The 25,919-nt window shown below is 31.9% G+C and overlaps 13 protein-coding genes across 13 annotated transcripts; 8 read left to right on the forward strand and 5 right to left on the reverse strand.

Annotated features, from left to right (window-relative positions):
- Nucleotides 1-1,494: 1,494 nt before the first annotated feature.
- Nucleotides 1,495-3,943, forward strand: DFA_05692 (uncharacterized protein; the record flags this gene model as incomplete). The annotated part of the gene is made up of 4 exons (XM_004361353.1): nucleotides 1,495-2,719; nucleotides 2,825-3,411; nucleotides 3,483-3,861; nucleotides 3,939-3,943. 4 exons carry the CDS (start codon nucleotides 1,495-1,497, stop codon nucleotides 3,941-3,943), a joined length of 2,196 nt encoding a protein of 731 aa, XP_004361410.1.
- Nucleotides 3,944-4,018: 75 nt separating this feature from the next.
- Nucleotides 4,019-5,070, reverse strand: pitA (phosphatidylinositol transfer protein 1; the record flags this gene model as incomplete). Its single annotated transcript, XM_004361354.1, has 3 exons — nucleotides 4,019-4,504; nucleotides 4,602-4,776; nucleotides 4,877-5,070. 3 exons carry the CDS (start codon nucleotides 5,068-5,070, stop codon nucleotides 4,019-4,021), a joined length of 855 nt encoding a protein of 284 aa, XP_004361411.1.
- A 667-nt stretch (nucleotides 5,071-5,737) lies between these two features.
- DFA_05694 (sucraseferredoxin-like family protein) lies at nucleotides 5,738-7,261 on the forward strand (the record flags this gene model as incomplete). Its single annotated transcript, XM_004361355.1, has 3 exons — nucleotides 5,738-5,948; nucleotides 6,175-6,860; nucleotides 6,935-7,261. The coding sequence occupies 3 exons, from the start codon at nucleotides 5,738-5,740 to the stop codon at nucleotides 7,259-7,261; spliced, it is 1,224 nt and encodes a 407-aa protein (XP_004361412.1).
- Nucleotides 7,262-7,617: 356 nt separating this feature from the next.
- On the reverse strand, nucleotides 7,618-8,120 carry DFA_05695 (uncharacterized protein; the record flags this gene model as incomplete). The annotated part of the gene is made up of 4 exons (XM_004361356.1): nucleotides 7,618-7,646; nucleotides 7,727-7,798; nucleotides 7,900-8,061; nucleotides 8,099-8,120. The coding sequence occupies 4 exons, from the start codon at nucleotides 8,118-8,120 to the stop codon at nucleotides 7,618-7,620; spliced, it is 285 nt and encodes a 94-aa protein (XP_004361413.1).
- Nucleotides 8,121-10,349: 2,229 nt separating this feature from the next.
- Nucleotides 10,350-11,552, forward strand: DFA_05696 (uncharacterized protein; the record flags this gene model as incomplete). The annotated part of the gene is made up of 1 exon (XM_004361357.1): nucleotides 10,350-11,552. The coding sequence occupies one exon, from the start codon at nucleotides 10,350-10,352 to the stop codon at nucleotides 11,550-11,552; it is 1,203 nt and encodes a 400-aa protein (XP_004361414.1).
- Nucleotides 11,553-11,960: 408 nt separating this feature from the next.
- Nucleotides 11,961-13,043, forward strand: DFA_05697 (uncharacterized protein; the record flags this gene model as incomplete). The annotated part of the gene is made up of 1 exon (XM_004361358.1): nucleotides 11,961-13,043. One exon carries the CDS (start codon nucleotides 11,961-11,963, stop codon nucleotides 13,041-13,043), a length of 1,083 nt encoding a protein of 360 aa, XP_004361415.1.
- A 65-nt stretch (nucleotides 13,044-13,108) lies between these two features.
- On the reverse strand, nucleotides 13,109-14,303 carry DFA_05698 (uncharacterized protein; the record flags this gene model as incomplete). Its single annotated transcript, XM_004361359.1, has 3 exons — nucleotides 13,109-13,143; nucleotides 13,269-13,420; nucleotides 13,513-14,303. The coding sequence occupies 3 exons, from the start codon at nucleotides 14,301-14,303 to the stop codon at nucleotides 13,109-13,111; spliced, it is 978 nt and encodes a 325-aa protein (XP_004361416.1).
- A 287-nt stretch (nucleotides 14,304-14,590) lies between these two features.
- Nucleotides 14,591-15,616, forward strand: pyrK (UMP-CMP kinase; the record flags this gene model as incomplete). The annotated part of the gene is made up of 3 exons (XM_004361360.1): nucleotides 14,591-14,602; nucleotides 14,898-15,272; nucleotides 15,350-15,616. The coding sequence occupies 3 exons, from the start codon at nucleotides 14,591-14,593 to the stop codon at nucleotides 15,614-15,616; spliced, it is 654 nt and encodes a 217-aa protein (XP_004361417.1).
- A 173-nt stretch (nucleotides 15,617-15,789) lies between these two features.
- On the reverse strand, nucleotides 15,790-17,437 carry DFA_05700 (uncharacterized protein; the record flags this gene model as incomplete). Its single annotated transcript, XM_004361361.1, has 5 exons — nucleotides 15,790-16,296; nucleotides 16,377-16,586; nucleotides 16,675-16,931; nucleotides 16,995-17,081; nucleotides 17,383-17,437. 5 exons carry the CDS (start codon nucleotides 17,435-17,437, stop codon nucleotides 15,790-15,792), a joined length of 1,116 nt encoding a protein of 371 aa, XP_004361418.1.
- A 155-nt stretch (nucleotides 17,438-17,592) lies between these two features.
- DFA_05701 (Arf guanyl-nucleotide exchange factor) lies at nucleotides 17,593-22,744 on the forward strand (the record flags this gene model as incomplete). Its single annotated transcript, XM_004361362.1, has 11 exons — nucleotides 17,593-17,758; nucleotides 17,831-17,959; nucleotides 18,050-18,709; nucleotides 18,800-19,005; nucleotides 19,079-19,634; nucleotides 19,723-20,108; nucleotides 20,178-20,353; nucleotides 20,423-20,798; nucleotides 20,886-21,148; nucleotides 21,223-21,384; nucleotides 21,457-22,744. 11 exons carry the CDS (start codon nucleotides 17,593-17,595, stop codon nucleotides 22,742-22,744), a joined length of 4,368 nt encoding a protein of 1,455 aa, XP_004361419.1.
- A 99-nt stretch (nucleotides 22,745-22,843) lies between these two features.
- On the reverse strand, nucleotides 22,844-23,990 carry med20 (putative mediator complex subunit 20; the record flags this gene model as incomplete). Its single annotated transcript, XM_004361363.1, has 3 exons — nucleotides 22,844-23,227; nucleotides 23,303-23,571; nucleotides 23,972-23,990. The coding sequence occupies 3 exons, from the start codon at nucleotides 23,988-23,990 to the stop codon at nucleotides 22,844-22,846; spliced, it is 672 nt and encodes a 223-aa protein (XP_004361420.1).
- A 319-nt stretch (nucleotides 23,991-24,309) lies between these two features.
- Nucleotides 24,310-25,352, forward strand: DFA_05703 (uncharacterized protein; the record flags this gene model as incomplete). Its single annotated transcript, XM_004361364.1, has 3 exons — nucleotides 24,310-24,790; nucleotides 24,897-24,960; nucleotides 25,040-25,352. 3 exons carry the CDS (start codon nucleotides 24,310-24,312, stop codon nucleotides 25,350-25,352), a joined length of 858 nt encoding a protein of 285 aa, XP_004361421.1.
- A 295-nt stretch (nucleotides 25,353-25,647) lies between these two features.
- On the forward strand, nucleotides 25,648-25,902 carry DFA_05704 (uncharacterized protein; the record flags this gene model as incomplete). Its single annotated transcript, XM_004361365.1, has 1 exon — nucleotides 25,648-25,902. The coding sequence occupies one exon, from the start codon at nucleotides 25,648-25,650 to the stop codon at nucleotides 25,900-25,902; it is 255 nt and encodes an 84-aa protein (XP_004361422.1).
- Nucleotides 25,903-25,919: the final 17 nt, after the last annotated feature.

A 25,919-nucleotide genomic window follows, 5' to 3' on the forward strand; every position in this document is an offset into this window, starting at 1 on the left:
AGTTTCTCACAACTAGGTTCTCTATTTATTATTTATTTATTTATTTTCATAAATACCCAACCAACCAACTAAAAGATAGTCAAGTTCCTTCCTGGTTAATTTTAAAGAGGTAAGAAGATTTGGATGGAAAATTCCTTCCTTTCTTAAAGATGTTGGTGTTGGCTTGGCCACTTGGTTGGTGTATACACAAATCGATTGTTGCCACCAATCGATGGAATCACCCAACACCACCCGCCCGACATAGGGATCACTATTTTTTTCAGCTCCACAAAATTCTGATCAGAGCGGCGGTCGAGTGATGTTGGGATATTTCCCCATATATAAGATTTTTTATCAAACTGGCTATTACTACTACTGCTACCCTCCCCTCCAATAACTTTATTAATCACATATACGAAATCCATCATCTATCCATCTTCAAGTGAATATTATATTATATTATATTGTACCCTCATTATTCTAAATTACTTTGAACTAGAGAAGAATTGTAAAGTAGTAGTAGAAAGGTTGGTATCAACATCAGTAGCAGTCAATATTATCACAAAGAGAAAAAAAAGAGATAATTTAACTTCCAACGTCTCACCCCCTTAAAGTCGGTGGGGGGTGAGTGGTATAGGAAATGAATCACCCGTACATTGACCCCATGGTTGGAGAGATAAAGATGGATGGAAAGAATTTTCCAATTTTGATCAATTATTAGTCTTTATCAAACAACACCGATCGATCCCATCTCCTCCCTCCTTCCCTCCCTCCCTCCCTCGATCATGTCTCTATTCATCAAAATTCCCTTAACCTTCCACCCACTCACTCCCACCACGCTTCATGAACTTGATGATGCTGGTGACTAGATAAGATATAAAGTAGGGAGGGGGTATGGTAGAAACCATCATTAATGAATGATGTGTTTGTTGTCTTTTTCATAACTGCTGTTCAATCATTTTCAATTAATTTATTTTCTTTTAAAACCTACATGCTGTAACTTTTCAAAAAAAAAAAACTCTATATCTCGATAATATTCAATCATAACTGCCCTCTCTCTCTAGTAACAGCATCACATCGTCAACATTGGTTGGAGGGAATCAATCTATAATATAATAATAAACCCAACAGACAAGACATCACCTGACCAACCAACCAAACAACCAAAAAGAGGATCTTTAAATTATATAGTTATCATCATCAACATCAACCATATCATATCATACAATACACTTACTTGTACTACTATTATTATATTACTACTACTACATATATATATAATTAATCAATCAATTCTAATATTATTATCATCCATCATAATTACAACAGTTTTAAACAAGAGACAGAGATAAAAAGATATACTATTAGAGATATAAATCTATACACAATTGAATCAAAACGTGGGTCGATTTTAATATTCAACATTTCATTTATCTACTACGTACCCGTGACATTGTTGTTATTGTCTCATCAATAGCTATTAATACCATGGTGGTAATAGTTGAGCCCTCAAACATGTCACCAATGTCTTGTTCTTCTTCTTCCTTGTCGTCAGAGTCATCTTCGACTTCTTCTTCTTCTTCCTCTTGTCAACAAGAAGAGAGTAGAGTTGGCAAGGCAAGAGGACAAGGCTCTGGAGATCAGACATCTGGTCCATCATCTTTGGTTACTTCACCAACCTCATCTCCCCCTCTACCTCAATCCTCAGTCAATGATGATGAACAAATGAATGATTTAATCATGATGGATAAAAAGGAGGAGCAAGAGGAAGGGGATTCTTCATCATCAACCTCCAACACTCCACCTACCATTACTATAACCTTACCATCATCATCAACTACTGTTGTAGATCAAGAACTACAAAATCAAACACCTCCAACTCTTTTATCACCATTTAATGTACCATCCCCTTCGAATTCATCCTCCTCATCCTCTTCTTCATCTTCTTCCTCTTCAATGACATCTACGCCACAATCATTATCACCTCCTTTAACATTTTCAACTACTTTGAACAACAACAACAACATTAACATTAACAATACGACTGACGATTCCAACAACAACACCAACAATAATACTGTACATAACTCTACTACTACTACTACTACCACTATACCATCAAACACTACCACCACGACAACATTATCAATCAATTGTATGATTGGACAAACTCTATCACCTTCATCGTCAGTCACCACACCCACTTCATCGTCAGCGTCTACATCTCCCTGCTCGATAGTACCAAACTTTATATCACTATCTTCGTCTGGTCCATCCATTCAACTGTTTAACAGTCTATGTGGAACCGTCTCCACCAGCAATATCAACAGCAATAACAGTGGTATTAACAACTTTGGAGGCAATGGGATCACACGCCCCAAATATATAAAATTGCACATTGTATCACAAGAGTATAGATTCACCGTCAATGTACCATGGACCATCAAGATTTCAGATCTCAAGCGAAAGCTTGCCTGCGAATTCAAAGGTCTCTTTATACCAACTGGCATCACAACATCTACTCCTATTACCATACTCAACAACCCCCTCTCCCCGAATCACTTTGAATCTAGTCGATTGCAAGATCAATTTGGGAACGATCTCTCTGTTTGTCAAAGCGTTGGCGAATTGTTGGCCGACAATGATGTTGTTGTTGCCAATACTCCCAAACTACTCCTCTACAATATATTTCCAACTTTATCATCTTTAATTGATGATGATGATACAAGATTAAAGAAAAGTAAGAAAAATAGAAATATAGAAAAGAAAAGAAAAAAGAAAAGAAAAACATAGATCATTTTTAAATTAATTCTCTTTTTTTTTTTTTTTGTTTGTCTCTCTATAGAAATTAAAACAGATGATAATTCTTCTTGTTCTTCTTCTTTAATTACACCACCAGCAACTCCATTTTCAGACACACCATTATTTTCTTCACCACCTCTAACACCTGCTTCACCATCATCTGTAAATCAACATCTTCTTAATTTGTCGTCGTCTGCAACCACTCTGACCATTCCAACCATTCCTACTACTATTACTACCACTGCGGCGACGACCAACAACATCTCATCACCAACCAAACAAAACAAAAATGGTGAGCCTATGAGATACCAGTGCCATCCATACTGTGAATTGGCTGACCCATTGGATCGTGCCAGTGAATGTCCAAAATGCCATGAAATGAGACCTCATCCGCTCGTCATGGAATTAAACGAAACCACCCAATCCAACATCTGCACAAAGTGGTGTATCTCTAACCAACAACGAAAGATCAAGGTCATCAACTATGAGTTTTGTTCCATCTGTGTCTCGAGACACCGAACTCAAAAATATCCAGTCAAGCAACAACACCAATGTGCAACTTGTCAAAGACCTTGGATGATCATTGTTCAAGATGGTAAATGTAGAAGATGTGTAAAAGATTTTGAAAGAGTAAGTCAATTAGAATAACACAAATATATCCTTGGATTGTGTTTATATTAATCCCTATTTTTTTTTTCCAGAAACAAGCTCAACAATCAAAATTATTTCAACAACAAATGCAACAACAACAACAACAACAACAAGCAGCACAATTACAACAACAACAAATTCAACAACAATTACAACAACAACAATTATTACAACAACAACAACAAATTCAACAACAACAACAATTACAATTACAAAATACTAACAATAATAATAATAATTTATTACCAATCACTTCACCAACCACTACAACAGCTCCAACTACACCAATTCTAACATCACAACCTCTTTCTTCGACATTAACTTTAACACAGTCTAGTACAGGACTGGCAAATCCATTGGATTTTGCACAAAAGTTGGCCGACCAACGCAATGCATTATTAAACTCTACAAATGCACAACTACTACCAAGTAATAAACATATCATATAGCAGTCACCTACTATATTATGATTAATCCAAAAAAACATAATCTTTTTCTTTTTTTAGATTAAACAATACATCTTGTTGTTTTCTTGTTATTTCTTTCTTTGGTTTTATCTGTTGTGTTTATTAATTTATACTTTTTTTTAAGCTTTAGTTTCAGCTTTAGTTTCGGAAGAGTTATCGGGAGAAGTTGAAGAGGAGGCATCGGCAGCAGCGGGTTTGGCATTTGGATCAGTTTCCTTTAATTTCTGATCGAGGTTTTCCTTGGTCTTTTGTTCGTATTCTCTGACTTGATCCATGGACCAGCCAAACCATTCGTCCAACCAACAATATACTTGACGATGGAATTTGGTAAAGAGATCCTTTTCAATCTTCATCATAAAGTTTTCAACCTTGGTTTGGAAACCAAACATCTTGAATTCTACTGTTACAAGTTTATAGGCACACATAACTGGGAAGTCTTTGGATTGCATCCAAGTGCCATGAGCCAATGGACCACGGTTGGCCTTTTCTGAGCGTACAAGTGTTGGATCTTCTTCTGCTTTGTATTCCTTCTTTTCAACTTGATCTGTAATATCAATAATCTCAATATCTCTATTCTTTAAATCCTTTTCAGAAAGGTTGTGAATCTACAATAAATTTCAAAAAAAACAATATTTTTTTTTTTTAGATTAGTCATCAAATCCACAAAGTTCATCATCGTATGTAATTGATTGATTGATTTACATTATTTTGGGAACCATTATCCAAAGCATGACGAGATTCAATGATAAAGGTGAATCTTTCACCCAAGAATGGACTCTTGAGAACAGTCTTGCAGTATGGGTAAGCATTCCAAGCCTTCTCTTCTAATTTCAAAGCACTTGATGGAATGAGAGCTCTAACCCATCCTGGTAAACGACTGCATGCAAATATAATATATAAATCATATATGTTAATTATCTTCATCTTATTCTTCTTTGTTCTTCTTCTTCTTCTTCTTCTTCTTCTTCTTAACATACGATCCCAAATGATAAATCTTTTCAGTATATTGACCTTCACTATCTTCATTCTTGTATGGTTCATTTTTCAAAACTTCAACACCTTCACCATTAGATGTTTCTTGTGAACTTGTCTTGGCGACAGAGAATAATTGTCCGACACGATATTCATCGACGGTAAATGGAAGTACTACACGAAACTCTTTAATCAACATTTTCTTTCTTCTTTTTTACTGTTACTACTATATATATAATGTTTACTATTACAATATTGATACTATTATTATTATTATTACTCTCTTCTTCTTTTCTACTACTTTGTTGAAATGATTGTAAAAAAGACGATAAACAAACAATAAACACCAAAAATCCGTTTAATAATAAATTAATAAATAATAATTAGGGAAAGGTGGAAGTGGGTTGTGTGAATCGCTGACAGAGTTGATGTTGCAAAAAAAAATGATAAACAAAAAATTAAAAAAAAAAAAAGAGCTACTTGTGACAACCCAATTAAAGCTACACCTGCACCATCAATGGCGAATGACCTTTCATTCGAACCTTTTCCTAATGTTGCACCGAACTATGATCAATTACACTAACTTGTTTTTATCCAACCCTTACATTATTGTTATCTTAAATTAAGTTATTTTAATGAATCAATAAGTCAAAGTAACTCGTTTAATCATATAATAAATGTATATCTCACCAAAAGGTTGCAAAGCTAGCTATAAATTTTAAGGACATAAACTAGTAGTTATGATTTGCAGACTTTTAGGACGAAGACGCAAAAATGATGTGGTTAAAGATAAAAAGAATAAAATATCCCTGTCTCATTATTTTTTTTTGTCAAAAGGGGCTCATTGGTTTGTGTGCACAACCAACATGATCAACACTCTTTTAAAACGTACAAATAATAACAATCTTTTATCTGTATCTGTTGGCATTATTCGTAATCAAAGTACTACTAGTAATCAAGGACAAAGCTTTAAATATAATCAGATACACCGTCAACATAATCCATCATCTAATTGGTACAAGAGTTATACTCCAATCTTTCAAGCAAATAAATTTCAACAACAACAACAACAACAAGGTATGAGAGAAAAGAAAACAAGAAGAATGTTTATGTTCACACCAAACATACAAACTTTAAATTATGAAATGATTAGATTTTGATTTGTTCTTTTGATACATAGTTATTGCGCACAAAATATTATTATTATTACAACCCCCCACTACGTATATATATCTATCTATATATCTATTTGTTTAAATCTATCATGAAGTAGAAATGAAAACTGAAACATTATTAATTGTAGGTCTATCAGCTGCTATTGCAACAGTCGTTGTAAAATGGTTCTTGTATCAAAGTGCTGCTGCCTTTTCTACAACTTCTCCTAATCAAAAAAAGGCAATCAATGAACAAAAAACTGCTGCTTCTTCAAATGATAACACAACAAGTGTAGCTCCCGATGTTAATAATAATAATAACAACAACAACAATCAAGCCACCACTTCAACTACCTCTGCTACTACTACTACTACTACTAGTAAGGTAGAAGAAAAGAAACAACCATCATTTGAGATTGGTGATATTGAAGATATGAATAAGAAATGTGGATTCTGTCGTCCAGAGATGGTAGCACCTGATAAATCACCAGTGGCCCACTCTATCCACGAGTATGGTCGTCACTACTTTATTTGTGCTGGTTTCCCAGCCGTCGATTTCCCAGCCAAATTTTTCACTGCATCAGAAGCTTTGGAACAAATCGGAGCTGCCATCAAGAGCCACGATCGTGACCAATTGGTTCCATCCATTTTCAATGGTTGTGATGCTTCCTCTTCCTCTTCCTCTGATACTGGTATCGACCTTTTGGTGTTCCCAGAAAACATTAGATTGGTTGGAATGAATCAAGATCGTCTTGAACGTGTCTTGGATTTCTTCTCAAAGAACAAGGCTATCAATGATCAATTCCCACAAGATGTTAAAATTGAATCTTTCAATGTAAGCAAAATAATACTAAATATTTATACAAAATGATTAACAATATCTTTTTGTTTGTTTGTTTGTTTGTTTAGGAAAAATTCATTTTTGTTTGTGCACACAAGTTAAAAGATGAGAGATGTGGATATTGTGGACCCATTTTGGTTGACCAATTAAAGGAAGAGATCAAAGAGAGAGGATTGTCCAAGGAGATTCAAGTCTATGGAACCAGTCATGTTGGTGGACACAAGTTTGCAGGAAATGTATTGGTATTCCCACCAGGTCATTGGTATGGTTATGTTACTCCATCTGATGTATCTGAAATCATCGACAGTGCTGTTGCATCTACCAGAGTCAGTCGTTTATTACGTGGAACTATGGGTGAACCAGTATTAAAGGAAAAGAAAAAGGAAAGACACTAAACTTTTGAGTGATCGATTGATTATATCCTTAAAATTTTGATTGATTAGATCAAACAAATCACATATGAAATAAAGAATGAATTTTCACAAACCAACCAATCTCTTATCTATTTTGTTAGATCTGTGTTATCTACTGCTACTACTTATACCATAATGGTTATCACATTCATTCATTGTTTGTGATCACCATAAAGTAAGTTTATCGAGAGAGTTTGATAGTATATCGATGACTTCTTCTTTGATCATACTATACATAAAGAACTATCTTCTAGTTTAGTTGTTTTCGTTATTATTATTAATATCCATTTATTCTATCTTTTACATGTCGTTTTATATATATCTATTCTATATTCCTTTTAATAAGTATCAGCGTGATAAATAGTTTCTAAATGATTAAATAAAGAAGTGAGTATATCAACTACAGTATGTATTGTAGTGTATCTTGTTTTGCTGTTATAAACCTACGTGGATCCTTTCTTGGCTTTCTATCAGCAAACTTTTCTCTTAATGGGAGAGCAATTGGTGGGATAGCAAGGACTGTAGTGATGATAATGATAATGATAATGATGATCATAAGAGAAGTAATCGTTAGTAAGTACGAGAGATCATCATCGTCCTCGTTTTATGTTAAAACTTACAAAGTACAGAAAAGGCAACTGAAGCAAAGTATGCTGGTTCCATTCTCATCCATCTCTTACAACTCTCTTGAGCTAATTTGAACATTTTATTATTGTTATTGTTTATATTAATACTACTCTTTTGAGTACTGATCATCGTCTCAAAATCATAGTGCATGTGCTCTCATAAAAAAAAAAAAATCAAAAAATCAATATTTACCAATAATAACTTGGAATTTCATTATTCTTTGAAGAAGTATTAGTATTATTTGGACAATAATATTAATATTAATGATGACGATAGTTTTTTTAACAACCCAAGTCTGACAATAGATATTTTTGATGGCTTGAAATATTATTCTTTTATTTTCCTTTTTTAAAACAGATAAAATATTGTACCAATTTAAATTATTTTTAGGTTTCGTGATTTAATCACCAATGTAGATTATTTGGACGACCAATGAGACAACCCGATACTATAGGACTATCTCTCTGTTTAAAATATTCGGGGTGGGTTTGGTGTTTTGTTTGGATTCCAATTTAAAGTATGTGGATGGGTTTGGGTTAGGGTTGAATGGTTTGGTGGTGGGTGGTTGAGTTGGAGTTGGAGTTGGGTCACCAAGATAATATAATGGTGGAATGATCTTAGTGATGTTAGTAGTGGTAGTGGTCACGAATGGATAAAAGATACACGAGAAAAACAAGAATCATCTAGTTTTTTTTTTAATTGGAACAATGTAGATTGAAACTGTTCCAATTAAAAGAGAGTATGAACCGACCGTTAAATTTAATTGTTGTACTAAACTTTAGATTGGTTACTATTGTTGGATCAATCGCTAAATTGTCTAATTTGAGATCGTGGTGGTGTTACTACTACTACTACTATTTCTAATTTCCCACACACCATCCATCAGATGGTTTGAAAATTGAATTTTCCTGTGATTGAACTTTTGGCAATCCACCAATCAATTGTCTCGATTGGGAAATGGATCAAAATAATCTGTGCTGTTTGTTTTGTGTTTCCCCTCTACCCTGGCACCGACGTATAGTCTTTGGACAAACCAAAAGAAGGGGTGTAGGTAGACAGATGGATGTAAAGACAGGGTTTAAGTGCCTTTCACCCACCCTGATCATCATCATCACCAACAAAAAATAATAATAACAATAATAATAATAATAATATTAATAATAAACAATCAATGATATACCTTTTATTGTTCTTGTTCAACAAAGTCATCGAAACCATTTAGTTTTTTCAATTCTAATTATAAAACACTATCACAATCACATTCATAATACAAATATTTATTATTATTTATTATTATTCTACTTCTTCAAGAACACACATACTTCATACGCACACACCCACACAAATAAATTGTGTAGAATCAAATAAATAAATATAGAGAGAGAAGAAAAAGAAGGAAGGTCAAAAAGGAACAACAACCAATTAAACCAATAAATTAATTTAAATTCGATAGGTAGGTGCAACAATACAACAGTGGGTTAGTCGAGTCGAAACAATCAATCTATCCATTCATTCAATTTTCCATCCATCCAAAACTCAGGGTAAGAGAGAGAAAGAGTTAAATTTGGGTGTGATCATCTTATCTATCACTCACCCTATAGCTGTGTCTGTGACGGATGGTCGACGGGTGAGTAAATCCAAACAATTTAACCTAGCATTGGAGTGTGTGTGAGTGTATGTGTGTTTGAAGTTAGTGTTTATTGTGGGGGGTGGTTGATCCAACCAAAACACCAAAAAATCACCATATGTTGTGACCTTAAAATCACAGCCCGATTTATCAATTGTGGGTAGTTGTAAGTTTAATTATCCATTGTCATAAATCATTCATTCATACATACATAACATTATTATTATCATTTTATTATTATTAGCCACCCCTATTATTATTATTATTATTACCACCACTACCAAATCAACATTGCATTGTTCTTCCAATGTAGTTGTTGTTGTGTTGATCGTAGCCACATTCTGTTCAACTTCCAAAATAACTATTCCAACTACATGTTGTTTTGTTCTTTTGTTGTTGTTGTTGTTTTATTATCCACCTTGGAAAAAGAGTTGCTTTAAAATATTTTGTTGTTTCGTTATTACCATCCTTCCATCGTAATCGTTAATCCAAACCAATCAAGTTTGATTTCATTCCATTTTACCTTGTTTTGTCCTCCAAACATCTTTACCACTACCAACACCACCATTCCCAACACCATTGATTTCATATCATCAACTACAATTTCTGTCTTTTTAAAACTTGATCCATTCTTTCATCAAGATTATTATTATTAATTTTTGTAAATTATTTATTTATACTTTTTTATTTAAAAAAGTCTATTAAAAAGAATCAAATAGTTAATCTAATCTAATATTATTTATCCAAAACTAGAATATTTATATATATATATACACATATCTTTATTTATCAATATTTTAATTTTTTTAAAAAAAAATGGTGGAAATGAAACCAGAATATTTTGCAGATGCTGATTATACTGTTCAAGCAGTATTTATGGTATTTGGAGTGATTAGAGTATTGGTTTACTTTTATTATGCCATTCTTTGTATGGCACAAGTATATCATGAAGCAGTAAAAATATTTATAGAAAAAAAGAGAAAAGGAACGTCGAGAACGATGACTAGAAGAATCATCTACATCTTCCTCTCGTTATTCCTTTTACTCAGAACAGCATCATTTGCCATTAAATTGGCCAAGACCACTAATATGGATATTAGTGCCAATCATGCGGTCCATATAGCATACGATGTTCTCATTGTCGTTGGTACATGGGCTATCATCATTGTGTGGTTTGAAATTGGGTGGTTCTGGGTACTCACATTCTACCTCTTTTACGGTCGTTCCGGAGAGATGACTATTATGGACCCAACCGCCAAAGATAGAGTCAACCGGTTCCTAGTGGTTGGAACTATAGTCATGACCATCACCTACATCTCTATCGCCATCGGGTTGGCTGCATCCTACCAGAACAAAACAACTATTATGACAGTCTATATAGTTGCATTTTTACTCACAGTCATAGTGGCCGGTGGATTCTTCTTTTACCATGGATACGTTCTTGCTCGTGCACTCAAGAATGATATGAAAAAGACAATTGTGTGTTCTGGAAACAACAAGAATGCAGCCGTCGCTCTATCTATCACCAAGACGACCAACCTTGTTAAATGTCTAGGTGTCATTATCATCGTTAGTATCATTCGATCGATTATCTTTGATAGTGGTGTAGTGATCAAGTCTGGATCATTTGCTGCCGAATCACTTGGTGACTTCTTTGCTATTCTATTAGAGATTGGCCAATGCACCATTGTCATGATTACCATTAGTTCCAGTTTCCTGCCACTCCTCAGAATGGCCAAGATCCAATCGATGCATTCCAAGACACAAGACACCTCAGACATCTCATTACCAGAATCCAAAGCAGTTGGAGCAGACTCTGCAGAATCTACCAATAGACAATCTGATCAAATCGATAATGGTTATAGTTATGACAACACCAAACAAGATACACCTCCACATGTAAATTTAAATATTAAAAATGAAAATAGTAGTAATTCAAATAGTCCCGATAGTACATCTGAAAATAGTAATAATAATAATGGTGGTGGTGGTATTCAAATTGGATCCTCTTCAGTTTAAAATATTATCAACAACATTAAAATAATAATAGCTCGTAATAATAATATTTCCCAAAAAACACAAAACAACAATATTATTATTTTGTATAAAATTAATCCCCTTGGTCGACTAGTATCTATTTATCCTTACACTCACATATATATATAAACCAAACCAAACCAAACAATATTTACTAATAAAATATCATTATTTTTTAAATCCCTTTAAGCTATTGATTTGTAAACACATGTATGTTGTTACAATTTTTGGTATAAAAAAAAAAGTATCTTGTGAGTGAGTGATATTTTATTTAATTTGCCTGAATTCAAGTTCAGTAGAAGAAGCTTCCATTCCATTCGCAAATTCATTACATTATTCTGTATATCTATCTATCTTTTTTAGTTTAACTTACTTTAGAGAGACTAATTAATGTTCAAAGTTGCAATTAATCATATAGTTAAAACTCAATCATTAAAGATCAGTCAATCATCTGTATCATCTTTAGCATCTTTATCTCAATCATCATCATCTGTTTTATTTAAATACAATCAACAACAACAATCTTCATCATCATCATCATCATCATCTACTTCATCAATTATATTTGTTAGATATTATAGTAATAGTAAGAATAAAATGACAACAAATCAATTATTTGTTACACCAACATGGTTAAATGATAATTTGGACAAAGTAAAGGTATTGGATGCAAGTTGGTATATGCCACATGAGAAACGTGACATTAGAAAGGATTTTGAGGAAGCTCATATCCCATCGTCACATCTCTTTAATATCGACGAGTATTGTGACAAGACAGTCGCACTGCCACACAACCTTCCAAGCAGTGCCGAGTTTGAACATGCTGCCGGTCAATTACTTGGTATCTCTGACAAGGATCACGTCGTCATTTATGATACTCGTGGCACCTATGTTGCATCGGCACGTGTATGGTGGACCTTTGCCCACTTTGGTCATCCCATGTCCAAGATTTCAATTCTCCAAGGTGGTCTACCAGCATGGCAACGTGAGGGTAAAAAGACAGAGGCTGGTAAGATCCAAACCACCTCTACTCCATCCACCTACACTGCCAAGCCCGCCCAAGACACACCACTCCTCAAAAACAAACAACATCTCATTGACAATTTGCAATCCAAGCAGTACCAAGTAGTCGATGCACGTGTTGCCGATCGTTTCTATGGTCGTGTCGATGAACCACGTCCAGGTTTGCACCGTGGCCATATTCCAGGCTCATTCAACGTTCCATGGGTTGAAGTTGTCAACGCCAAAGAAGGTGGATACATTCCAAAGGATGATTTCCTCAAACTCTTCAAGGAACGTGGTGTCGATGTCAACGCACCAATCTTGACCACCTGTGGTTCGGGTACCACCGCTGCCGTTCTCACTCTTGGTCTCTACCATTATGGTTATCCAATTGCTCCAGTCTATGATGGTTCATGGTCAGAATGGGGTCAACCTGCTCAAAATTTACCACATGAAACTGAAAAGAAATAAAGAATGGAATATAGAAAATAAAGAAAGAGTTCCTCTCTTGGTATATATAGATCCTATTTGTATTTCTATTTATTTTGTAATACTTGAGGTTGATCAATCTCTTTATAAAATATAAATGTTGTATACAAGTCTTGTAAAAAATAAAAAGAACAGAATAAATAAGTAAATAATAATAATAATAATAATAATAATTGGATAATATTATAATATAATATTTATACATACTTATAAGTTCTAATTGAGGAGGTTCAATTTTACCTTTACTACTTAGTACACCAGATTGTTTTAATTTTGCTTCATAATTCTTTTTGTTATCTTCATAGAAATCTGATAAATTAGAAGCTTCAATAAATAATAAATTATTTTGTTTACATAGACTACAAAGAGACAAAGAGAGAGAGAGAGATATTGTTAATTATCATCATGTGATTTCCATTTGTTTTGTTTTGTTTGTATCTTCTTTGCATACTTTATAAAAGTTGGAAAATGAATTAAATTTTCATTTACATTTGTACCATCTTTCATGTTTAGATTATATTTTGTTCCGTAAAAGGTAAAATTATCACTATCAAATTCAATGTTGAATAGTGATGATTTGATGGCTGGAAGACCAGTCAATACCTTTTGTGATTTGTACCAAATGGCAGAGGAATCTGGAATGATTCCAAAAAAGTATCCACCATTCTTTAATCGTGAGCTAACGTTTTGAATAAAGGTTGTGGCATGTTCCACTGAATCAAAAGCACTTTGTAATCCATCAAAACAACTTACAACACCAAATATTTCTTTAACGCCGCTGCTTCCATCTCCCATTTTTATATCTTCTCCAATTGGAGTCGTTGATCCAATTATCGTAGGATCTATCGATTCCTCTATTAGATTGACTTGTTTAAATTCTGCTTCATAAGGACACTTTTTATGTTTCCATTTGATTTCTGCTTCTGCTAGATTTTCTCTTGATGGGTCTAAAGAGAGAGAGTAGTAGCCATCAATGATCACATGTGATGGATGATCCACACAAGAAGAATGATGATTGGTTTTAGTTTGACATCTATGCTTTTTTTGATTGATTGAATGATTGTGATACATACCATAACCTACATATTTACCTATCTTTGCTCTCTCCCATTTACCTGTATCCAAACCTGTACCACAGAACATTTCAGCTACTACTTCATCATTCTCTACCAACTCTGATATCATTATAGTCTTTACCCAATTTTGACATGCTTTGAATTGCCATACAGGTGTCTTTTGCATCGTGTTTGTTTTAAAGTATATATATATATATTTAAGAGGTGAATAGAGAGGTACAGATAACAAATGATTAATAGTACAGGGACAAAGAGCAAAGAGTGATAAAGTACAAAAAAGTAAATTAAAAATGGTTTCTTCAAAAAAAATCTCTCATTGTGCTTCGGAATGCAGTGCACCTCCAATTCATTCAATTCAATTTATTAATATATTTGTATTTCGATTATATATTATTACTTTGTTGTACTTTTACTACTACCTTTAAAATCTATATATATCTCTATATCATTTAAATGGAATCAAAGGTAATTAGCTTAACAATATAACAGACACATACACATTGCTATATACACAAATGACAGTACAAATAAAAGAAGAAGAAGAAGATCAAGAAAATATATAGAGATCAGAACATGTGTCATCTCGATATCACATCATGATCTATATGATACATCATGAATAGAAAAAAAAAAACAAAAGGACTGTCATCATTAATACGTAGATCAATTAAAGTAGGACAAGTTTGAGAAAAGAAAGAAAAATTATAAGAGTATTACTACAATATACCATATTATTATTATTACTACTGTTATATAAAAGATAATAGATAAATCAACAACTAGTTCAGACAAAATGATGAATAGACTAACAAATATAATATCAACCATATCAAAGAAACCAGGTGTTGTTTTTGTGTTGGGTGGTCCTGGAAGTGGCAAGGGTACTCAATGTGCCAAGATTGTTCAAGAGTTTGGATATGTTCACTTGTCGGCTGGTGACTTGTTGCGTGAAGAACAAGCATCTGGTTCAAAGAATGGTGATATGATTGCCACTATGATCAAGAATGGTGAAATCGTACCATCTGTCGTCACTGTCAATCTTCTCAAAGATAGAATCCTCAGAGATCCATCCAAGAATTACCTTGTTGATGGTTTCCCAAGAAATGAAGAAAATAATAATTCTTGGACTGATAATGTAAGTAATATAAAGGTTACTGTAGTGATAATTATTGATTGATTGATTGATTGATTATTTGTTTTTTTTTCTTTTAGATGAAAGATATTGTTGATACCAAGTTTGTATTATTCTTTGATTGCCCAGAACAAGTTATGACCGAAAGATTACTTGGTAGAGGTGTAAGCAGTGGTAGAACAGATGATAACTTGGAATCGATTAAAAAGAGATTTGTCACCTTTAACAACCAAACTAAATTGGTTGTCGATTATTATGGAAAGCAATCACGTGTCAAGATTGTCGATTCAAACAGACATGTTGATCAAGTATTTGATGATGTCAAGAAAATCTTTTCATCTCTTTAAAAAAATAACCAACAAACAACAACAACAAAACATTAAAACAAAACAAATACAATTAATTTGACAAAAATCTAACAAGACTGGAATTGGGAATCAAGTACTTGATCATTATGGTAAAAGGAAAAATGAATTTCTTTTAATAATATATATATGGTTGTCTATCTATCTAATCTAATCTAAGATGATTTGGATTGAATGATTAATATCATAATTTTTAAATTACAATCCACTAATTTTGCATCTACGGCCTTGTTGATATCCATTTGAATCAATTCATCAAAATCTGTAAAATCTTGTAACAATCTCTTCCAATCATATTGTTGTTGTTGATTTGAATGATAGTCTGTTGATAGAATTGATTGTAACCAATGATTGCAAAGGGTTGTGTAGAGTTCTAGAGCTCTTGATGTACGACTGGTTGGATAGATGGGGAGACACCTCAAAAAGTATTTTGAAAGTCTTTCCATTGCATCTGCACTCTGTGCTTTGCTCTCATAGGCTCTACCCATTGTCTTGTTGACAGAGTCATGAAGGAACTGTTCCATTAGCTTATTTTTAACTGGACCATTCTCCAATACCTGTATAAACATTATTTTTCTTTCATCGCTTAATATAGTCTTAAACTTTTGTGAAAGTGTAGGTGATACTTGTGATTTTTGTAATGGATCCATTACATTATAAATCTAAAAGAAGAAATAAAAGATAATTAATACATATTATATCATTATCATATTTGTTTGTTTGTTTGTTTGTTTGTACATACAACTACAATTAATTTAACAATATTTTGAAATGTATCATTTTCACATTTGTTCAATGTTGACATGATACAACTAAAGAATAATTCAGTTCTACCACGATCCAATATAGATTTGATTGGATGATCATCTCTCTTTTCAATGATTAAATATTCAAATGAATAAGACATATAGTTTAATAATGAAATTGCATTGTAAATTGGTATCTTTGCAAACTAAATGGATCAGTTGGTAAGTAAAAGTAAAAGTATCATACTGTCAAAGATAATAAGAGAGAGAGAGAGAGAGAACAATCAAACTTACCCTTTGAGTATCAATATTAGAATCATAATGATGACCAATTGAAAACAAGATTGAACACATTAGTTCAAAGTTAATGTCTATTGTAAAGTGATGTTGATCCAACAACTGATGAAAGATCTTTGCAATTTCATTTATCAATGTCTCACTCGATGTCTTTTGAATGATTGCCAACATTGTATCTGTCGTTTCATGTGGTGGCATATAATTCATATTTGAAAGATATGTTACCATCTTGCAAGCTCCTTCTTGTAATAAATCTAAAGATAAACAAGAGTCAGTTTGTTGTCTCTTTATGATTTGTTACAAATGTAAATACATACAATCTTCATCTTCCAATAATGAATTAATGGTATTACTTAACCCAATGGCATAGTATGTTGTTTCTTTTTCCATTATATATGACGTATCTATATATATGTATGTATATAAATACTAATACTAATACTAATACTATATTAATATCTCTCGATGGACGCATTAATTTTGAAAAAAGAAACCTCTTTTTGATGTGCATATTAACTATATTTAAATTTATTTAAAATTCTTATTAAATAATAAATTGATCTTGTTATTTTGTTGCAATTCATTATATATTATATATATATATATTACATGATTGATGCAACCATCATGAGATATGATGATCAAGAGATATAAATATCATTAAAATGAGTCATTTTTGAAAACCCACAAACTTCAACTTCAAACTTCGTGTCATTCTTTGTTTGACTTTCTTTCTATCTTTCTTGTCCTCACTTTTCATTCTATCAACATATATATATATATATTACAACACAGTATTAATATAAAATTAAAGAAAGAAGAAAGAAAGAGTCAGAAGAGAGGAGAGATTAAACAATCAAAGAGATAGTATTATTATTATTGTGAATTGTAGAGTCAGTCATAATAATAATAATAATGAACTTTGATCCAATACATACCATTCAAGGTGAAATATATGGACTCTTGTCACACTTGAAACTCAATACGAGATGGTCGTCCAATCAATATCATCCAATCATCCCAGCAAATACTATTCTTATTGGTTTAAAGAATCTATCTAATCAATTACATAAAGAAACAGGTAGATATAGATATGGACAGACAGACATAGATGTTTAACACAACATTTACTAATACATATTATGATATCTAGATTTCAAAACATTAGATACAGTATCATATTTAGACCCATTTCTACTTGTCATTCGATCACAAGAAACAAGTGGTCCAATAACAGGAACTGCTTTAACTTCTGTAAACAAGTTTTTAAATCTATTTATTAGTATGAAGAATAAGAATAATAGGAATAGGAATAGGAATATAGAATCAATATACTAATTGTTTGTTTGTTTGTTTGTTTGTTTTGATTTAGATGCTGACTCAAATAATATTCAATCAGCAATCAAGAGTATAGCAGAGAGTGCAGCACATTGTAAATTTGAAGCAACTGATTCTAGAAGTGATGAGGTTGTTTTAATGAAGATTCTACAAGTGTTGCTGTCGTGTGTAAAGAATCCTGCAGGTATCTATTTAAGCGATGATTTGGTATACGAGATTGTTCAGACATGCTACTTGATGATCGATCAGTCACGGTCAAGTGAATTGTTGAAAAAGACGGCAGAGGTTACAATCCAAGAGATTGTCACTATCATCTTTCAACGTTACAACTCTATCCCAAGACCACCACCAACTCCACCACCATGTCCACCTCCATCCATCATGATTTCAACTCCCATCATTAGAGAAGGTGATGAAACAACAACAACATCAGCTGCTGTCACCATGGTTGATCCAATTACATCATTGATTTTGGAAGATCAACAACAATTTTCACCAAATGCTGATCTATTTTTTAGTAACCTTCCACAAAAAAAGGATGATGATAATAATAATAATAATCATAAGAATACTTCTCATTCTCAACCAAGTTCTCCTATTCCATCACATTCTCAAAATGTTCCATCAAATTCATCTTCATCAAATTCATCAAATTCATCATCAGTCAATCAAAGTAGAATTATAAATGATTATGGTAAGTCAAGAAGAAATAGAAATAGAAATATTGAATCGATCGATCAATCAATCAAACTAACATTTTATTGTTTTTTTTTTAAATTTTTAGATAAATGTTATGATGAATCAGTATTAATTAGAATATTTAAATTCTTTTCATCAAATGTTCGTCCATCAACTCATGATTCAGAAATGACAAGATTACTTTGTTTAAATTTAATCAATATCATTATTCAAAATAGAGGTGAATTATTGGAAGATATTCCGGATATAATGGATATTGTTAAAGATGATTTATTTAAATCTTTATTATTGGTAAGAAAAGAGAGAGAGAGAGAGAGATCTAATATATATATTAATATTGTTGTTATTTTTTATTTTCTTTTAGAATTTACAATCAAAATCAATACCAATATTTTCATTAACAATGAGAATATTTTTCAATTTATTTGTATCTCTGAGAAAAACATTAAAAGCACAATTTGAAGAATTCTTTAATGTATTGTTACGAACTATTATTGATAAATCATCACAAGAATATGTTAGAAACATGACGGAATTGTACGAGTTGGCATTGGAAGGATTAAGAGATTTTTGTAAATTGCCATTGGCAATGGCCGATCTTTTCATAAACTATGATTGCGAACTCTATTGCACCAACATTTTTGAAACTCTATGCAAGATACTCTACAAAAACAGTTTCCCATTGGGATCTGGCAATCTCACCTCTCTGCATATTCTTTCACTCGAAAATCTATTGGCCATCATTCAATCAATCGATGACCGTACCCGATATCCAAAATATATTCCACACTCTCAAGTGGCCACCATCAACTCTTTGACACTTCAATATAATCAAAAACGTGAATTCAAAAGATTAATGGGTATTGCTGCAGATCATTTTAATGCTAGAAGTCCAAAAGATGCTTTTGATTATCTTATAGGTAAAAAAAAAAAAACAAATCAAATCAAATCAAATATTATATATTATTGTTGTTAATTCTATTTATTTTTTATTTTTTATTTTTTTAGATAATAAGATTTATCAAGAAATGAATCCAAGTTCAATATCAAAATTTTTAATTGAAACACCAAAATTAAACAAACACAAAGTTGGAGAATACTTGGCAAAGAGAAATCCATTAAATTCTCAAGTTTTGGCAATCTATGTTGGTCATTTTGTCAAGGTTCATTCAGACAATTACATCTTGGCCTATAGAAACTTTTTAGAAAGTTTTTGGATTCCTGGTGAAGCTGGTGTAGTCGATAGAATATTTGAACCATTATCTGAACAAATATTTTCTACTCTTACTGCCAAAGGTGAATTACCTGCTTCATTTACAAATCCAGATAAAATTTTCGTCTATCTTTATTCTGGTTTAATGTTACATACAAGTTCTTTTAATCCAAAAGTTACAGTATGTAAAAAGAAATTAGAAAAAAAAAGAAAAAGAAAAAGAAAAATATTAATAATTTATTTATTTTAGGCAAAAGATAGATTTACATATCAATCATTTAAACAATTACTTGTACCAAGTGATATATCAGAAGATTTAATTAAAGCAATGTATGAAGAAATGACAGCAAATGAATTATGTGTTGATGAAGAACCTGCTAATCCTGGTGTAGTTTCTTATTCAACTTGGAAAAATATTATGAAAAAGTAAATATCAAATTTAAATACTATAATTAATATATTTATATTGTTATTTAATATTTTGTTTCTATTTAGATCAAAAAAAGTAGAATACTTTGAAACTGTTACATCAAATGAATATGATAAAGATATATTCCCAATTATTTTAAATGTTGCCATTCCAGCCATATCAAATGTATTTGAAAAGATTGACAATGATGCACTTAGTCAAAGAATATTGGATGGATTCCATTTGTGTGCCCAAGTGTCGGCCAATTATAACATTAATGAATCGATTGATACATTGATGAACTCGCTGTGTAGTAATACAACCTTGATTGATAAGGAAGGTACTGCTGTAGATCCTCAACAACCAAGTTTCTACGATGACAACAAAGCACAATTGGTTACCATTACAACATTTGAAATTGCAATCAAATATGCTGGTCATTTAAGAGAATCATGGAAAAGTGTAAGTTAAACACAAAATAACAAAAGTTAACTAATTATCAAAACAAAATCAATCATTCTAATTGATTATTTTTCTTTCTTTCTTTAGGTTATTGGAGTTGTATGTAAATTAAACAAATTAGGATTATTACCAAATATCTTTGAAGAGATTGATTTTCCAATTGAAAGTAAAAAACAAGACAAGACACAAACAGACAAACAACAAACCAGCACTCAAAAACAAAATAGTTTGTTGAAATGGTTTGTTTCAGAATCAGAGTTTGTTGGTGATAATGAAACTAACAAATATGAACAAAAGGCAAAAACATGTGTTGATAATTGTAATATTAAAGATTTATTTTTAGAAACAAGGTAATTAGATCAAAGTAAATGTATATCCATTGATCAATGTTGTTAATATTAATCTTTCTTTTTTATTTTTATAGAACAATACCATTACAGTCATTGGAACATTTATTACAAGATTTATATTTATTGACAACACCAAAGAATAACATTTTCACTTTTAATCAAAAACAAGCATTATTTTGTTTTGATTTAATCACTCATATTATTTTATTTAATAGAGAAAGATTACATTTAATTTGGTAAATATAAAAAAAAACAAACAAAAAAGAAAAAACAAACAAATATATTAATCCTATCTTTTTTTTGTTTAGGGGACAATTTTATAAACATATTGAAAATATTATAATAACATGGGATCAATCACCAAAATTATCAGCATTTATTGAAAAGACAGTATTATCAACAATGTATTTGTTGATTAGATTATTGGATGCAAAGGAGGTATCTGCAACTTTGGAACCACTTGTTTCATTGATTGTCAAGGTAAAGACTGTTGTAGACTCTGTTGCAGAGAAAATGTCGATTGGTTTGGTTCAATTGGTACAACAGAATCTTTCCTATTTGACATCGGATCAGACCATTTGGGAACCAATCAATGCTATTATTGTTTTGTTGTCTGGTAATCCAAAATCATCGGCTAGAGCATGCGAAGCATTGGCCACTACCATTGGAGCGGTTGGATTGACACCCAAGACTTGCAAGGATTGTCTTGAAACGATTCAATGCTTTTTCACGTCTGACACTATTCCTCATACTGTCACTAGTAAGGCTATGGAACTCATGTTTGTAGTATTCGAGGCTGTTAATGGTGTGTTGCAGATTGATATTCCAATGGCTGTTGCTGCTGCCAGTAGCTCGGCATCTGCTGCATCAGTCACTGATCGTATCAAGTTTCGTAGTATCGATCGTCGTGTCACGGATGCTTGGGAGCAGTATTGGTCTTGCATCTTGGAATCACTACGTAAACTGTGTCTTCACAAGACCCCCAATATTCGTAACAATGCCATGACCTATCTTCAAAAGTGTATGCTCTCACCAAACCTTTCAGTATTGTCTGCACAAAAGTGGATGACATGCTTTGTCGATGTTGTCTTTCCACTGTTGACCGATCTCAAGGTCAACGCCAATGTTCCCAATTATGAAGATATGCGTGTTCGTGCAGCAGCGCTCCTCTCTAAGGTCTTTTTGCAGCATCTCACCACTATCAACACACTAGACACCTTTTTGGCCTTGTGGACCGAGATTTTAGTCTTTTACAGACAATACATGGGACTCTCTGAATTGCTCTCAGAGTCTGTCCCAGAATCACTAAAAAATATGCTCTTGGTCATGAACAACAGTCGTGTATTCAAGGATCCATCAGATGCCGACTCTAATGACAAATCTCGTGCCCTCTGGGAATTGACATGGAAGAATATTAATGAATTTTGTCCAAAAATTAAAGATGATGTATTACCAAGAGTTTCTCCTCAACCTCTACCTCAACAACAACAGGTTGAAAATAATAATATTCAATCTCCACCATCTTCAACAACAACAACAATAACTCAACAAAGTGATCCAACTGTTGCACCAGTACCATCATCATTAAATGTTTAATAATGTTTTAATGAATAAATAAATGAATGAGTGAATGAAATCAATTATATAATAATAATAATATAATATTTATACATATTTTTAGATTGATTATTATTATTATTGTTTAAGGATATTTTTAAAGAAATTTACATATTGACAACTTGTATGAGCATCAGAGTATTTTGATGTCAATACTTGGTATTGACTAAAATCATATGATGTCTGTATCTGTTCAGTTTGTTGTTGTTGTTGTTGTTGAGGTGATACACCTACTCCTTGTGCCATGGTAGGTGACATGAGTGTTGGTGTATTGGATGAAGATAGATTATTGAGTAGATTGTTATTGATAAATTCTGATAGTAATTTTGAGGAATTAAAAGGAGATGCAGTCGTAACCAATGATGCACAATATTCAACTTCCACCAATATACCTCTTGTCTCTGCTCTCAATGTAATAGGTCCAAACTTTACAGTGAAATCACCAATTTCATATTTAACTCCCTAGAACAAACATCAAATTGACAATATTTTAGTTTAATGACACTAATATAGTACTATATTGTTTTTTGTACATACATAAACCTCTGTTACTTGTCTCTTTTTATAGCTATTTGTTTTTTCAAGTATTGATACAATGTCTCGATCAACCTCTGATACATTGTTTTGAGTGACTATATAACTTTTCTTTTGTTCTTCATCAAATGACAATAGATAAAATTCACGTGCTTGTACTTGTGTTCCTTCTGGTATTCTCTCTAGATACAGTGCACATGATATCATCCAATTTGATGATACTTTAATACCACCTAAAAACTCTATCCTCTTTGTAATCTCTGGTATAGTACCTTTAAATTGAAATATACTATAGCGATAGTGATAGTGATAGTTATCAACAATATATGTTAATATAAATCTATATTTAGAAGAAGATGACTTACCATTTATATCCCATGATCAACTTTAAAATGATGAAATTGAATCGATTCGTTTGTTCATTTTCATCAAGTTGAGACTTTGCAGATTAATTAAATTGATATTTTAATTTATTAATATTCTGGTGTATATATATATTCTTTTCAACTAGGTTATGTACATTTATATTTATATTTATATTTATATTTATAGTGATATTTATTGAGGGGTCGTTTAAGAGATATTTAATGGTCTTGTGTTGTGAACAAACAATCTATTGTCGACGTCGTTCTCTCATTGAATAATTGACTCTTCTATTACTCTTTTTAATACCATATGCATGTACATACATACATTACATTACATTATATATGCAACCTATCATCCATACCCAAAGCTAATTTAAATGCATTTATCTCATTTTCCCAGGTGCGATAAAAATTCAAAAAAATAATTGCAAGTACTTTAAATTGTTTCTTTTTACTTGTTTTCATAAACTTTATCTGTCCCTCCCTCCCTCATCCCAACAACAAATACAATACAATATATTATTCTTTGTATTATTATAAAGGTGTGACACAAAAGACAATAATTATATTATAGACATATAGAAGAAGAGAAGAAGAATCAAATAGAAATCAGATTTAAATCAACCAACAAACTTAACAACAATGAGTGTACCATATGAAGAAGCATTAAATTCATTGCAATCAATGTTCTCTTCATTTGATAGAGAGTTGATTGGAGCAGTGTTACAACAAAACAAAGGACATATGGAAAAGACTATCGATGCACTCTTGGAAATGAGTGGAGAGACTCCTATCAATCAAAATACAGATTCTGATGCTTCACTTGCTCAGTTGCAACAAGATGAAATGATGGCCCGCATGTTACAGAATGACTTGTTTGTCAATGAACTGCGAAATGATGAAGACTTTGCTCGTTTATTTCAACAAAGAGAAAGTCAAGCATATATGCAACAACAAAGAAGACTTCGACAACAACAACAACAACAACAGCAACCACAGCAACAACAACAATCACCAACATCACGACCAGTTTCTCATGATCATGAGGATGGTGTATCACCATTGACACTGTTTGAAGAGGATTTTGGAGATATTAAAGAAAAATTAAATAACTTGGGTGAAGGTAAGAGAAAGAAAAGATATGATATGATACGATATGATTCATTCATTATAAATTATACCACACCAAAAACTAACTAAAGATCTCTTTCTTTCTTTCTTTTGTATAGCTGCAAAGACCAAATTTAGAGAATTGGCAGACTTTTTCATGAAAAAGGAAGAGAGTCAATACAAGTATGTTTGATGGATTTACATTATTATTATTATTATTCTTGGATCACTAAATAACCTTTTTCCCAATTTTATTTTTTAGTGCTGTAAGAACTACAGATGATGATGAAGAAGCTTCAATTCTACCTAAAAGCAATAGTGGTAGTATTAATGGTGGTGGCGGAGGTCGTCGTCATGACGAAGATGAAGTTGTAGTATTTGATAGAAGTAATAGAAACAACTTTACTGTAAATAGTAATAATAATAGTAATAATAATCATAGCAACTATAGTATCAATGATGATGATTCAGGATCATATGATTCATTTGTTTTGGAAGATAGATCAAAAGAAAATAGAAGTATGGGAAGTGTAAAATTAAGATCATTAAAGGATTCAAAAAAAGATGATGATTAATTTAATTAATAATAATAGATAGTAATAATAATAATATAAATATTATTTTATATAATATAAAATAATAATAATAATGAGGAATATGAATAATAATAATAATAATATATAGGAATATAAATAATATTAGATAATTTAAGATTTAGGATGGTAAATAAAATCCACACACACAATATTGTACAGTTTGTTTTATCAAATGATTTAACATTGATTAATTTATGTAGGGACAATGCTAACTCTTTTTGTTATCAATGAAAAAAAACATTTATCATTTAAATCAGATAAAACAGAAATAATAATGAAGCCATCAGACTTTACCCCTTGCAATAGGCATAAAGATTTATACTGCTCAGGTGATACAATTGGATTTAGACAATCAATCGTAACATTTGACTTTACTTTATTAAATGGTTGTAACTTGGCTTGCAGAGAAATCCTTACAGAGGCATACAAAAAAGTTATTGGAGAGGTTCAATCAGAGTTGGATTATCAGTTATCAAGAGTTCCAAATAGTAATGGTTACTTTAAAGATCCACACGAACAAGAAGGCTAATCTTAATCCACTTATAT

Source organism: Cavenderia fasciculata (assembly GCF_000203815.1).
Source record: "Cavenderia fasciculata unplaced genomic scaffold Scf_Dfasci-G-o-80e12.f1-5, whole genome shotgun sequence".
Classification (NCBI taxonomy): Eukaryota; Evosea; class Eumycetozoa; order Acytosteliales; family Cavenderiaceae; genus Cavenderia; species Cavenderia fasciculata.